At 35.8% G+C, this 15,619-nt stretch overlaps 1 protein-coding gene across 1 annotated transcript in view; it reads right to left on the bottom strand.

The window, feature by feature from the left end:
• Positions 1 to 6,173: 6,173 nt before the first annotated feature.
• The window catches only part of LOC110571618 (cytochrome c oxidase assembly protein COX16 homolog, mitochondrial), a 31,258-nt gene continuing 21,812 nt past the window's right edge, over positions 6,174 to 15,619 (bottom strand). The window contains exons 3-4 of the mRNA XM_021679753.1: positions 10,522 to 10,584; positions 6,174 to 6,507 (exon numbers count right to left, since the gene is read on the bottom strand). Of these exons, the coding sequence (XP_021535428.1) occupies positions 6,391 to 6,507; positions 10,522 to 10,584 (180 nt within the window). The 3' untranslated portion in view covers positions 6,174 to 6,390. The remainder of the gene's footprint in view (positions 6,508 to 10,521; positions 10,585 to 15,619) is intronic.

Genomic DNA, 15,619 nt, shown 5'->3' with positions numbered 1-15,619 from the left:
TCAACTGAATTGTAAATTGAAATGCTCGAATGGATTCCCAAAGGCACAAGACATCAGTGTCTTAAATTGATATGTTCATTCCTTACCAGGGACTTGGAAAGACCAGGAAAGACATAAGGTCAGTTCATAAAGCACTGTCCTTGCTGTTGTGGAGAGAAGAGAGATCAGGCAGGATTAAAAAGAAACATTCCCTGCCTTAGAGGCTTAGTCTTACCAAATCCTAACAGCACTGCCTCCCCTTCGAGTGCCAAACTCATTTATTGTAGTTATTAGTGAATTCCTTACAATACAGTCTGTACAAGATCATGTCGTCTACAAAGATTGTTGGTTTTCCTTCTTCCTTTCCAATCTGGATACTTATTTCATTTTGTGCCCTCCTAACCATCCTGGCTAAAACCTCCAAGTTCAATGTCAAATAGCAGTGGTAAGAGCAGACATTCTTGCCTTTTTTCTGACCTTAGAAAGAAAGCACTCATTCTTTGCCTGTTAAGTTTGATAGCTGTGAGGTGTTTTTTGGTTTTTTGTTTTATGGATGACTTTTGTCAAGTTGAACCATGTTTCTTCCTATTCCTGGTTTGTTGAGTGTTTTCATCTTGAAGAAGTGTTGAATTCTGTCAAGTGTTTTTCTGCATCAATATGATTATGTGGTTTTTGTTCTTAATTCTACTGATGTAGTATATTATATAATAATTTTTGAATGTTAAATCAATCTTGCATACCTGAAATAAATCTCTCTTGATCATGATGTATAACCCTCTCTATATGTTATTGGATTCAGTTTGCTAGTATTTTGTTGAGGATTTTTGCATCTACATTCATAGGAGGTATTGATCTGTAATTTTCTTATGTTTTTGCCTGGTTTTTGTATCAGGATAATACTAGCCTCGTAGAATGAGTTGGTAAGTGTTCCATTCTTTTCTACTTTTTTGGAAAAGTTTGTAAAGAATTGATATTAATTCTTCTTTTGACTCTTTTGTAGAATTCACAAAGAAGCCATCTGCATCTGGGCTTTTTGTGTATGTGTGTGTGTGGGTATAATTTCTTGTTATAGGCCTATTCAGATTTATATTCCTTCTTGTATCAATTTTGGTAGTTTGTCTTTCTAGGAATTTATTTAATCTAAATTACATAATTTATTGGCATAGAATTTATACCGTTCTATCAGTTCATTTTAATTGCTCTAAGTTTGCTAGTAATGTCCCCTCTTTCATTCCTGATTTTAAAATGATTTGTCTTGTTTCTTTTATTAGTCAATCTAGCCAAAGGCTTGTCAATTTTGTTGATCTTTAAAAAAAAAAGGAAACTTCAGTTTCACTGATTTCTCTATTGTGTTTCTGTTCTCCTTCATTTACTTCTGTTCTAATCTTTACTTTCTTCTGTCTGCTTTAGGTTTTGTTTGCTCTTCTTTTTCAAGTGCATTAAGGTGAAAGGTTAAGTCACTAACTTGAGATCTTTTCTCAGTATAGGTATTTATAGCTACACATTTCCAACTAAGTACTGTTTTGATACATCCCTTACTTTTGGTATGTTGTATCTTCATTTTCATTCATCTCAAAGTATTTATTATACTTTTGATTTCTTCTCTGATCAGTTGGACATTGAATTACATTTTATTTTCACATGCTTGTAAATTTCCAAAATTTCCTCTATAGTTGATTTCTTACAGTCCTAGAACATGTTTGAAATTAGTATGGTTGAAGTCCTTTTAAATTTATTGAGACTTGTTTTATGACCTTGCGTAATGTCTACCCTGGAGAATGTTCCATGTGCACTTGAGAAGAACGTGTCTTCTGCTGTTGTTGGGTAGAGTAATCCACGGATGACGTCAGGTCCAGTGCTTTACAGTGTTGTTCAAGTTTTCTGTTTACTTAGGTAGATGATCTTTTGCCTATTTGTTCTATTTATTATTAAAAGTGGGGTATTGAAGTCTCCTACTATTATTATAAAATTGCCTTTTTCTAAGTTTTTGCTTTTTGTATCATTGGGCTGTGTTGTTAGTTGTATATATGTTTTATAACAGTTATGTTTTCTTGACTGTTGACCATTTATCATTTTAAAACATTCCTCTTTGTCTCTTGTAATAATTTTTTGCCTCAAAGTACACTTTATCTGATATTAGATAGCCAAAGCAGCTCTCTTTGGTTACCATTTGCATGGTGTCAATTTTTCCATCCTTATACCTTGAACTTAGTGTCTTTGAATCTAAAGTGAACCTCTTATAGACAGCATATAGTTGCATTGTAGTTTTTATCCATTCTGTCAAACTCTGCTTTTTAATTAGTGAATATAATTCTTTTATATTTAATGTAAACTGGTAAGTAGGACTTCCATCTGCTATTTTTACTATTTTCTACGTCTTTTGTATTTTTCTCTAGTCCTTAACTGCCTTCTTTTGTATTAAAAGGATATTTCCTAGTGTAACATTTAATTCCTTTTGTGATTTTTAATACATTTTATCATTATTATTTATTTAGGAAAGAGAGAGAGAGAGCACAGGCAAGGGGAGCAGCAGGCAGAGGGACAAACAGGCTCCCCACCAAGTAGGGAGCCCGACGTGAGGCCGATCCCAGGACCACAGGACCATGACCTGAGCTGAAGGCAGATGCCCAGTGACTTAGCCACCCAGGGGCCCCATGTTTTTAACTACATTTTTTGAGTGACTTTCTTAAAGCTTACTCTGGGGCTCACAATATATATTATTTACTTGAATCTACTTCAGATTTATTCTAACTTAATCTAAGATACAAACTTTCTTCCTATTTGGCTTGATCCTTCCCCACTTTTTTGTACTATTATTGTTATACATATTACATCTATGCATGTCACAAGCCCAACAAACATTTTATAATTATTGATTTATGCTCTTCTGTGTTTTTTTTTTTTTAAGATTTTTTATTTATTTATTTATTTGAGACAGAGAGAATGAGAGACAGAGAGCATGAGAGGGAGGAGGGTCAGAGGGAGAAGCAGACTCCCTGCCGAGCAGGGAGCCCGATGCGGGACTCGATCCGGGACTCCAGGATCATGACCTGAGCCGAAGGCAGTCGCTTAACCAACTGAGCCACCCAGGCGCCCTCTTCTGTGTTTTAAAGAAGGGTTTTTTTAATATTCATTTATTTGAGAGAGAGGGAGAGAGACTGAGAGAGAACACGTGCATGCGCACGTGCAAGAGTTGGCAGGGGGTGGCAGAGGGAGAGAGAGAATCTCCAGCAAACTCCTGGCTGAACGCAGAGCCCGACACGGGGCTCGATCTCACAACCATGTGATCATGACCTGAACCGAAATCAAGAGTTGGACCCTTAACCAAATGAGCCACCCAAGCGCCTCTAAAGAAGTTGTTTTTTAACTATTTATAAACTTTTAAATATTAACCTTCTTATTTATCATGTTTGGTTCTCTTCTTTGCTTCCTGTGGCAATTATCATCTGGTGTTATTTCCTTGCTCCAATAAACGTGCATTCCCAACCCCCTTTTTTTTTTTTTTTAAGATTTTATTTATTTGAGAGAGAGAATGAGATACAGAGAGAGAGCATGAGAGGGTCAGAGGGAGAAGCAGACTCCCTGCTCAGCAGGGAGCCCAATGCGGGACTTGATTCCGGGACTCCAGGATCATGACCTGAGCCGAAGGCAGTCGCCAACCCCTTCTTTGCTCTATTATTGTCTAATATATTATATTCCCATATGTAGACCTCAAAATACATTTTATAGAAAGTGTCTTATTTGTTCTTAAATGAATTAAGAAAGGAGGAAAATGTAATTGTAATTTTTAAAAAATAATTACCTAAATACCTTTATTGGTGCTCCTTGTCTTTTCTCGTGGATTTAAATTACCATCTGGTATCACTTTCCTCTCGTGCTCTTTCCTCAGTCATGTCCACTCTATTGATGACCCCATCAAAGGCATTTCTGTTGCACTGTTTTTCTGTAATTTCCTTTTGATTCTAAAATTTCTATCTCTCTGCTTATATTACCCATCTGTTCTTTCATGTTGTATACTTTTTCCAACAGAGCTCTAAACATATTAGTTATTTTAAACTCTCAGACTGATAAGTCCAACTTCCTTGCCATATATGAATCTGATTTTGATGCTTAGTCTTTTCAAGATGTGCTTGTTGTATTTTAGTATGCCTTGTAATTTCTTTGTTCGAAGTTGGACATAATACCCAGTTGGACTGAGTAAAAGAAACTCCACTGAACAGCCTTTAGTGGTAGTAATGTGAAGGGGGAGGGAACATTCTAGTTTTATGATTAGGTCTCAGTCTTTTAGTGATCATGGTCCCAACATGACTTTCACTATTACCTCTCAAGTCTTCCTCCCCACACCCCTACTCCATTTAGGTGAAACAGGAGGCTAGAAGGGACTGAAGTTGGGTAGTTCACTTACCCCAGAGCTGCTTAAGCTCTGGTAAAATCCAGTGTGATTAGTCTCTAGCAAAAGTTTCCTTTGGGGCCAGGCTTTTTGTTAAGGAGAACAAAATTTAGAGGACATATTTCAGAATGGTTAATTTCTCCTCCCTCCTGCTGAAACCACAAGATTTTCCTCTAATATTCAGAGTGAGAAACTGGTGGGGCTCCAGGAACTAAAACTCACAAAAATGTGCCTCTGGCCTGGTCTCCAGGAGTTTTTAACTCAAGCTAGTCCATGCTCAGTCTCCAGTAATTAGTCAATTACCCTTCAAGCATTCCTACCTGATGCTGGCTCCAGCAGTGGCTTCTGGGTTGTTTCTCCTTCAGGTAACCCGTGATCCTCTGTATTTGTCTATCTCAAGTTTTCAGGTGGTGCTTTTTGTCCTGTGTCTTCAGTTCTCTCATGGATCAAAGAATAGTTGTTGATTTTCAGGTTTTCAGCTTTTTCTTTTTGTTAGGATGGGAGGTGTTCCTACATGTTGGACCAGAAACTGAAGTCCCCTATGCTGTTTTTAAAGAAACTACCAATTTTCTAGACCAGTTGTACCATTTTACATTATACCAGCAAATGTGTGAGAGATCTAGTTTCTCCACATCCTTACCAGCATTTGGAATTGTCACTTTTTTTATTTCAGCTGTTCTAATAAGTGTGTAGTGATTTCTCAATGTAGTCCAAATTTGTATTTCCCTGATGGCTAGTGATGTCAACCATTCTCTTCATGTGCTTATTTGCCATATTCATATACTCTCTTCAGTGAAATGTCACTTTGTGTCTTTTGACCATTTTCTAATTGGACTGTTTGCTTTTTTATTATTGAGTTTTCAGAATTCTTTATATATTCTAGATATGTGTCTTTTAGCAGAAATGTGGTTTGCAAATATTTTCTCTCAGTCTGGATTGTATTTTCATTTTTTAATGGGGTCTTTGGAAAACAAAAGTTTTTAATTTTGATGAGATCCAACTTACCAAGTTTTTCTTTTATGAATGTTTCTGTTAAGAACTATTTTTTAAGAACTATACACTAAGTCCTGAAGACTTTCTGCCTTCTTTTCCCAAAAGTTTTAAGTTTTACATTTAAATTAGATCCATTTTGAGTTACTTTTTGTACATGGAGCGATGTTTAAGTTGGAGGTCTATTATTTTTCTCGGCCCATGAAATCCAATTGTTCTCTCAGATCTCTATTTCTATCATGATTTATCATCACTAGATAATCAGCATGGTTTCCTTTTTACTAAAACTAACCCACTGAAAATAGTGATCTTGATTGGGCAAGAGGCAGGTAGATTTGTAATTTTTTGGCAACATAAGGGGGAGTATTTCAATTGAGACTTTAGGCATCTGGAACTCAGTGTGAAAAAAGCAGAGAGTGGGGCACCAGGGCTGGCTAAGACAGGGGTAAAAAGGAGAAAATAAATTAAAAAAAAACTAACTTCCCTCAATTCTATCCTTTTGCCTAGCATTTAGATCACAGCAAACCCCAAGTTAAAAAAATAAGAACAAAACTACAGTCAAGTTGCATGCAAATAATGCTAAGGCATAAAGCATACCTTAAATCAGTATTTCCAAATTGTAATCATCTATGGAATACTTGAACAAATTTGCTGTATCTGTATGTAATATGTACTATTTCATGATTTTTGCCTTAACGGAGAACATTATAATTTTCTTAACATGTTTTAATTGTATCAATACAATCATCAGGTGACACTTTGGAGACTGATTAGTATATCATGTGAGGTAGTATAAGTAAAACCAAAACTTTCATCAGTCTGTAATCGATATTATTTTCCTACATAGGTGTGACATAAAATCACTGCCTGATGTTACTGTGACTTTTTATCAAGATTATCTGTCATCACGTTACTCACATCCAAGCTTCTGCAGGTCTGAAATTTTCTTCCCACTGAATATGTAGTGGGAATTCCAGTTGATAACATTTTTGTTAAAAAAAAAAAAGAAAGAAAGAAAAGAATCAACTAAGTCAAGTTGTCTTAGTCTTAAGAATTTCTGGATTTTGTCCTTGAAGGAGGTCAGGATCTTCCCAGGGTCTGGGTCCTCGAATATTCTTCCAGTCATCAAAAGCGGAGTCCTTTATTTTCTATAGAGCCACAAAAATTAAAGTATATATATTAGGGTAAAAGTCCTGTGGCTTTGATTAGGACACTACTAAATGAATGAATAAATAAGTGAGTGGAAAAAATCCAATAGGCCCTCAATTATAATTTTAACAAATAAATCAACTGCATGTCACACGTAATAATTGAAGTAATGACATATTTCCTAGGATTTGGAATTTTTCTTGCTTGCTATGGAGGTTAATTAGACTATCTTTCTCCCTCCCCCCATCAGAATAAAATTATCAAATTAGAGAAAGAGTCTGCATACTTTATTTTTGAAAGCACAAAGAAAGGCAAGAAGCTGGAAAAACAAAAGTCCAACTCTGAAGGCTGATCCAGCTAATAATGACTAGCATGGGTTAGCATGGTGACAGTAGCAAATGAGAGGAAAAGAACAAAGGTAGAGACCCTAAAGTCTGCTAGAAGGAAGAAAAGAGACTAAGATGATTTGTCCTGCACCTGAGAAATGAGTCTGAGCCTATGAATGAAGACATTCCCCACAGCTGCCATGAGCAAATAAATACCTTTCAGTCAATAAAACCTAGTTTCAACTATAGTTTGGATCATGGTACCTTCACAGTTAGTGTGAAATACCTCTCAGCAGGGAAATGAAGGTAGGATAAAGGGAAAAACATAAATGGTTCTTCACCCTTCAACACCACTCTGACAGTAACTTTTCTACATCTGCTTTGATTGTTCTGGAATTACTGAGTAAATAAGATAGAAAAAGAGGCTCAGAGAACACAGAATAGCTTACATCCAGAGATAGGGAAAATGATATAAATTTACAATGACACTTGGATAATAAGCATTTCTCTTTTGCTAACAAGCTGTATAACCTTGGGCAAGCGATTTAAGCCATCTGGTCACTAATTCCCTCATGAATAATAATAAAAAGGCTGAACCAAATGGTCTACATGGTTTCTTCAGTTCTCAAATTCTGTGGTTTCCAAAATAACTAAAAGAAAATTTACTCCCAGACAAACCCTCCACAGCATCACTACTGACATAGTGCTTATAGATCGAGACGTAGCAAGTCACAGGTTTTGACAAAATAATGGGGAAGTAGTGAACTGAAACCATTCTCTAAATGTCACAGTTTTGCTAGGAGTCTGTATTAAATATATGTAAATGAACAAAGTTCTACTAATTTAAACTGCAAAGGAGTAAGTTATTTTCAAGTATAGTTATGAAATTATCCAAAGTTATAAAAAGGTTTGAAGAAAGAATGGCCTTTATCCAGATAACATAAGACATATATGCTCAAGAGAACTTAAGAATAATTCTTAGATGATGGGCGCCTGGGTGGCTCAGTCGTTAAGTGCCTGCCTTCGGCTCAGGTCACGATCCCAGGGTCCTGGGATCGAGCCCCGCATCGGGCTCCCTGCTTGGCAGGAAGCCTGCTTCTCCCTCTCCCACTCCCCTTGCCTGTGTTCCGTCTCTCACTGTCTCTCCCTCTGTCAAATAAATAAATAAAATCTTTAAAAAAATTTTTTTAAATAAAAAAAAAGAATAATTCTTAGATGGGATGCAAGGATGGCAGAACAACCTCACATAAACGTGTTCCAGTCTTCAAAGATCTTTAGTAAATAAAAGAGTCTCTGTGGAATTTTGTAAAACATGTACAGTCACTGAAGATTATGCTGTACATGTGTTGGGCAAGACCACCTAAGGCTTACCACTTAACAACCAACTGCTACAGAATTGAGTATGAAACAGAATCAAGAAGTGCTAAAGAAGAGCAGTGTCAATACTGGATTTTCAGCCCTGATACAGTAAAGACCTCTCTTTAATACCTAGCTTCTACCTTGACATACACCTGAGACACCACAAAGGCTACTCTTTAGGAATAAGGATTATGCCAAGAGTAAGACCTACTTTGGACTCATTCCAACAAAGCTTAAAGCCAAGCTCTGACAAGATCCTCTAGAGAGACAATTTGGGTCTTTATGAGTCCCATAAAGCTACAGCAGTTTAGGAAACACCAAAGCCTTTCCACAGATCCTCCCTTAAAAAGACAAAACCAAGCTCAAAATGATCAGCCAATAATATAACTGCCTGCTAAAATGAGAATCAATTCTTCACAAGTCTCTTCAATGTATTATTTACAATGTTCACCTTTCAAGCAAAAATGACCAATCATACAAAGAAACAGGAAAATATGATCCACAGCCAAAAAAATCAACAAAATACAAGAAATGGAGAACATCCCCCCTAACCACCTGCTATAATACCATGTACTATTAAACACTTTAATTTTTGCTAATCAGATGGGTGGACAATGACACATCGTTATAATTTTAACTAACATTCCTGTAAGTTTGGTATCTTGTCATATGTTTAAGAATATTTATTCTCCACATCATTTGTCATCAGGGAAATGCAAATCAAAACCACAATGAGATACCACCTTACACCAGTCAGAGCGGCTAAAATTAACAAGTCAGGAAACAACAGATGTTGGCGAGAATGCGGAGAAAGGGGAACCCTCTTACACTATCAGTGGGAATGCAAACTGGTGCAGCCACTCTGGAAAACAGTATGGAGGTTCTTCAAGAAGTTAAAAATAGAGCTAGGACGCCTGGGTGGCTCAGTCAGTTAAGTGTCTGCCTTCAGCTCAGGTCATGATGCCAGGGTCCTGGGATCGAGTCCCACATGGGGCTCCCTGCTCTGCGGGGAGCCTGCTTCTCCCTCTGCCTGCTGCTCCCCGCTGCTTGTGCTCTTTCTGTCTCTCTGTCTCTGACAGATAAATAAATAAAACCTTAAAAAAAAAAAATAGAGCTACCCTACAACCCAGGAATTGCACTACTAGGTATTTACCCCAAAGATACAGATGTAGTGAAAAGAAGGGGCACCTGCACCCCAATGTTCATAGCAGCAATGTCCACTATTAATAGCCAAACTGTAGAAGCCAAGATGCCCTTCAACAGATGAATGAAGATGTGGTTCATTTATACAATGGAGTATTACTCAGCCATCAGAAAGGATAAATACCTACCATTTACATCAACATGAATGGAACTGGAGGGTATTATGCTAAGCGAAATAAATCAATCAGAGAAAGACAATTATCATATGGTTTTACTCACATGTGGAATATAAGAAATAGCACAGAGGATCATACGGGAAGGGAGGGAAAACTGAATGGGAAGAAATCAGAGAGGGAGACAAACCATGAGAGATTCTTGACTCTGGGAAACAAACTGAGGGTTGTGGAAAGGGAAGTGGGTGGGGGGATGGGGTAACTGAGTGATGGGCATTAAGAAGGGCACGTGATGTGATGAGCACTGGGTGTTATACACAACTAACGAATCACTGAACACTACATCAAGTTATGATGTACTTTATGTTGGCTAACTGAATTTAAATTAAAAAAATTGTTAAAGACACACACACAAAAAAGAATGATATTTATTTCCTTTTTGCTGAAGTCTTTACGTTCTTTGCCCATGTTCCCACTGACCAACTAAAATACTAAACTTTTCCATGTTGATCTGTAGATGCTGCTCATATTTAAATAAACTAATTCACCATGAAAAGATAAACAATATTTTTACAATTCCTCATTTAACTAGTGACTTTATATACATTATTTTGTTTTAGGCTGAACTTTTGAATATTTATAGATAAACTCATCAGTCTTTACTTTTAAAGCTTTTGAATTTTGTATCACATTTAAATCAACTTTTCTGACTCAAGACCACAAAAAAGAATCTCCATTTTTTCTCCTAGTATTTTTAGCACTGTTTTTTTATTTTTAAATTCTTGTTCCACCTAGAATTTATTCATTTTAATATGTGAAATAGAGATCCATCTTTATTTTCTTTTCAAATGACTACATAGTTAGTTGTCCCAATACCATATTGTTTGGGGTAATTTTTTTCTGCACTGGTAATAATTCAAATTCACCTTAAGACAGACAGAATCAGTCACTGGCTAGTAAGACTGTTACAAAAGAGATTATATTAACATATAACATATATTAACATATGTACCTCATACTCTGACTCCAATGATACTTTATTCATTTTCAGTTTCTTTTCTAATTCAGGATCAATCTGTAGAAAAGAAAGAGGAGCCATAAGTTATTAAGTCTGTTACATGCAATTTGAATGTAAAAAGTCACATAAGGGATGGTTGGGCTGGTAAGGCAGATAACAAATGCATGACAGTCTCGATCAGTCCGATCGTGTAGTGATAACTAAGGTACTGCTACCATCACTACGACGACTACCAGCAGCTAATATTTACTGAGCACTTTTTATGTGCCAGGCATTTTGACATATACTCACAAAGACATAAATACAATGACGATCACAAGTAAAGATAATGGGACACAAGGAGTATGAATTACATGTTGAAGAGGAAGAAACTGGCTTTGAACCTCGGCCTTGTGCTTCCGCAGTCCATGCTGTTAACCACCACCCTAAATGATGTTATTACATAAAAATACTAATAAATGTATGCTGCTCTTGAAAACAAAAAAGAACACCTTCAATACACCTGAAATAAAGAAGTGTCTAAGAAAATATTAGACAGGATTCCACAGTGGTAAATAGGAGCTGATGTCATGTTATCTGTGTGTGGCAAAGTGTTAAGGAAAGAAGAATGTGATTGCAGAAGTCAATAAACAAAACAACAACAAAACCCAAATTAAAATAAGTGGAATAGCTGAATAGTGACTGAATTTAAGACTAAATTAACACACTAGAAATACAACCTGAGGATTCCATTAGAATGATGCACAAGAGTTGGGATGAACGAAAGAAAAACTGTGTTATAAAAGCTAGATCCACAAGTTCCAACACATGTCTATTAGGGGTTTCAGAATTAGAGAACAAAGAGAATGGAGGAAGGGATATAATTAAATAATTGACCAGTAATTAATTGAATATTTAGAGACACATGAGTCCCCAGATTGAAAAAACATAATAAAAAATAACCACAACAAAACAAAAACTGCCCATTCTTAATCAAATAATAGTAAAGCTTTAGAATATTAAGGATAAAAAAGAAAATCTCAAAACCAAAAAGAGTGAAAAGACTGTTTACTTACAAAGGAATATGGATTAGAAAAAAGACTGCTCATTAGCAACCTTGTACGGTATAAGAAGATAGAATTATTTCAGTATTGCTATTGATGGAGGATTATTTTCAACCTCAGTTTTATTTTTACTGTTTTATCTTTTCTTCTTTCTTGACTTTTACTTGATTTTTTTCTCAATCAGTTTCGAGTGGTAGAGATATATACAAACGTATCAATAATTCAGTAAATATTAAACTCATCTATTAACTAGTAGAGATTTTCTGAACTTTAAAAAAATCCTGCTATACACTACTTACAAGAAATGCACTTAAAGAATGAAAGCACAAGGTTGACAGTAGAGGGCTATAAAAATGATACACCAACAAAAAAGCTATGGGGATAGGGAGATCACTAAATAGCAGTATTTATAATGGATAAAACAGAGTTCAAGGCAAACTATCAAAAAGGCAGATTTTATATTGATAAATGGAACAATTTTTCAAAAATATAGAAGAATTATAAAATATCATGTGACTACATTGCTTTAAAATGTATGCATCAAGGGATGCCTGGGTGGCTCAGTCGTTAAGCGTCTGCCTTCGGCTCAGGTCATGATCCCGGGGTCCTGCGATTGAGCCCTGCATCGGGCTCCCTGCTCGGCGGGAAGCCTGCTTCTCCCTCTCCCACTCCCCCTGCTTGTGTTCCCTCTCTCGCTGTGTCTCTCTCTGTCAAATAAATAAATAAAATATTTAAAAAATAAAAACAAAAATAAAATAAATAAAATAAAATGTATGCATCAAAATGGATAAAAATAAACACACTTTTTTAAAGAGAAATGTTTTCTTTTTTTTTTTTAAGAATTTTTTATTTATTCATTTGAGACAGAGACACAGAGAGAGAAACAGTAGGAGCAGTGGGGAGAGGGAGAGGAAGAGGGAGAAGCAGACTCCCTGCTCAGCAGGGAGCCAGAGGTGGGGCTCAATCCCAGGACCTGGAGATCATGACCTGAGCCAAAGGCAGATGCTTAACCATCTGAGCCACCCAGACGCCCCTAAACACAAACATTCTAGAAGAGCTTAACATACCTTTTGCAGAATCTAATAGATCAAGCAGATTATATTAATGTGATTATTGAAAATATGAGTAAAATAATAAGATTTTTCTAATAGGCATATATAGAATTTTGAGCCCCCAAAATTTAGATTGCCATTTCCCCTCAAATACACACAAGATGTTTATAAGAACTAAACTTATTCTAGGGCAGAAGGGAAAACTAGGCAAATTCACATGTAAAAAATATTGTCATACATGCCACACTGACTATATTAAATAACACTTAAAATCACTTGATGTTAGCCAAAGGGCCGAGAAGTGATAACATTTAAAATCAATAACAAAAAGATAACTGCAGGAAAAATCCAAATATATGGAAGCTAAAAAAGTTTTAAATTATATTAACATGTTAAAGAGGCTATAAAAAATGAAAATTACAAAGCATTTAGAAGTGAAGAGTGACCTTGTTGAACTATCTTATTCATTCTAATAGTTTTAATCTTCTTCAGCAGACAAATTTCTTGGTAGGCAACATTTCATCTGCACATGATCACATTTTCAATTCTTTCTTTCTAAACTTCATACCACTTATTTCTTTTTGCTGTTTGACTACATATGGTATAGGGCTATGACCTGCAAAACAGTACTAAAAAGTAGCTACAATTATGAATATTCTTTTCTTATTCTTGGCTTTAATGGGAATGCTTCTAACGTTCCTCTATTAAGAATATTTATTATGATTACGGTTAACAGAATTCAACAAAGTGGCTAGATTAACAGATAAATATCAATCAAAGTGCATGGATCTACATACAAAATCAATAGAGTTTCTTTACTCAAGTCCAATTAGGAAATGTCAGAAAAAGAAGAATCCATAACCAGAATAGTCTTATCTATTTAAAAAATTAAATCTATAGCTAAATACATTTTAAAAAAGAAAGACTGAAGCCCAGAAGGTGTCACTGGCAAATTGTATAAAATATTTAAGAAAGTAACACCAATTCTACACAATCTGTTCCAGAAAATAAAAAAGGAGGGAACCCAACTTATGTTATGAAGCCAGCATTACCCTAATACCAAAACCAGAATGTTGGGGAATTTTCCCTTCTTCCCTTCTAGGTTCATTGGCTGGCCTAATAATTGACATAAAACACATGAACTGGAGAAAAAAAAATTATGTACGTATGGGAGGCCCACAAAGATATGAGACTCACAGGTAGCCAGGCAATTGAGTTAGGAAATTAAATATCATTCTGAGCAAAGGAAAATGAGGTAGGGAACTAAGGTTTAAAAGGGGAGGAAGAAAATCACAGGAAGATGAAAAGACAAATGTTTGGTAAACAAATGTCTACTATGCCATGCAAGTAAGTCTTTCTGGTATAAAAAGTTATATATCTGGTAAAAGATCTCTTCCTGGCACAGGCCCTCCATCTAAGTTGTTTTAGGCAGTTAAAGGAGAAATAAAAAGCTTTTCCATAGTCTGCTGGGTCTTCAGCTCAAAATAATCCACATGTCAAAATGGTTCATTTTGGGAGAGCATATCCTGCTCCCCCTCAAGACCAAACAGTAAGAGGAAAAAAACAAAAGCTAAAACCTGCAACAATCTCTACAGTAACCTCTCGTGGAAGAGTAAAAATACAGCTTTCAAACCAACAGAACAACAAATTAATAAAACATTATTAATCCAAAAGAGGACAAACAAAAGTCAAAAGAAATAATGGTAACAAATAGTGCATAAAAAAGTATATTTAAACCCAAATATATAAAAATTTACATTAAATGTAAATGGATTTAATGATCCAATTAAAAAGACTATTAAAAACATATATTCTGTTTATAAGAGATATATATTTAAAACCTACATTTATAGAAAAGTTAAGATTGAAAGGAAGCTAAAGAAGCTATATTAACATGCAACAAAACAGCCTTTAAGGAAAAAAGCATTATTAGCAAGCAAAGTGTTAAGAAAAAGACAACAGGCCCAAAATGGAGTCACTTCTGCTAAGTATGTCACCAAACTGAAACTTAATATCTAACCTAAGTTCCACCCTCCCCAGGAATGTAATCTTAACCAGTCTGGAATTTCCTGGTCAGAGTAGTGAGGTAAACTACCTGATTGTCCTTGTCTGTCCCCCCAAGAAAGATGAAATAATGTGCTCTTTCCTTGTCCCTGCTCAGAGCTCTTTTCCATTTGCCTGATGCATGAATCACTGAATAAAACCAATTTGATCTTTAAATTTATTGATATTTAAATTTTGTTTTTTAACAAAAACTTCGTTACACTAAAAACTCAAGTCCCCATGAAGATGTAATAATTCTGAAATTATGTGTGCCTAATATGGTGAAATGGAATCATAATGAGAGATGTTAGCACAATTTTCTCAGTAGCAGATAGAAAAAACAGATTTAAAAAGTCAACACTACAGAAAATTTGAGAAAACCCTACAAAGCTGACCAAATGGATGTATAAATTTTTAATATGTACCCAACACTGCTAGATATACATTCTTTCAAGCACACATTATTTATATATAAACTGATCATATGTTGGGTCATAAAACAAGTCTCAACAAATATCAAAGAATGAACTCATTGAAAATATTCTTTGATTACAATGCATCTAAGTTAAAAATCAATAAAAAATAATTAGGACAAGTAGCAAGATGGCAGAGGAGGAGGAGACCTAAAGTTCGTCTGGTCCCAGGAATTCAGCTAGTTATCAAACCATTCAGAACACCTACAAACTCAACAGGAGATCGAAGAAAAGAACAGCAGCAATTCTATGAACAAAAAAGTGACCACTTTCTGGAAGGTAGGACATGCAGAGAAGTGAATCCAAGGCGATATTTGAGAAGATAGACCGTGGGGGAGGGAGCCTCCGTCAGCCGCTACCTGCAAGTGATAGAGCAGTGAAGCACAAAATCGGAACTTTTAGAAGTCTGCTCCGCTGAGGGATGTCGCTCCAGTGGCTAAGCAGGGGGTGGAACCCTCACTGGGACAGTGTGGTCTCAGGA

This window comes from Neomonachus schauinslandi, chromosome 9 (assembly GCF_002201575.2).
Source record: "Neomonachus schauinslandi chromosome 9, ASM220157v2, whole genome shotgun sequence".
Classification (NCBI taxonomy): domain Eukaryota; kingdom Metazoa; phylum Chordata; class Mammalia; order Carnivora; family Phocidae; genus Neomonachus; species Neomonachus schauinslandi.
This window is presented reverse-complemented; position numbering and strand designations above follow the sequence as displayed.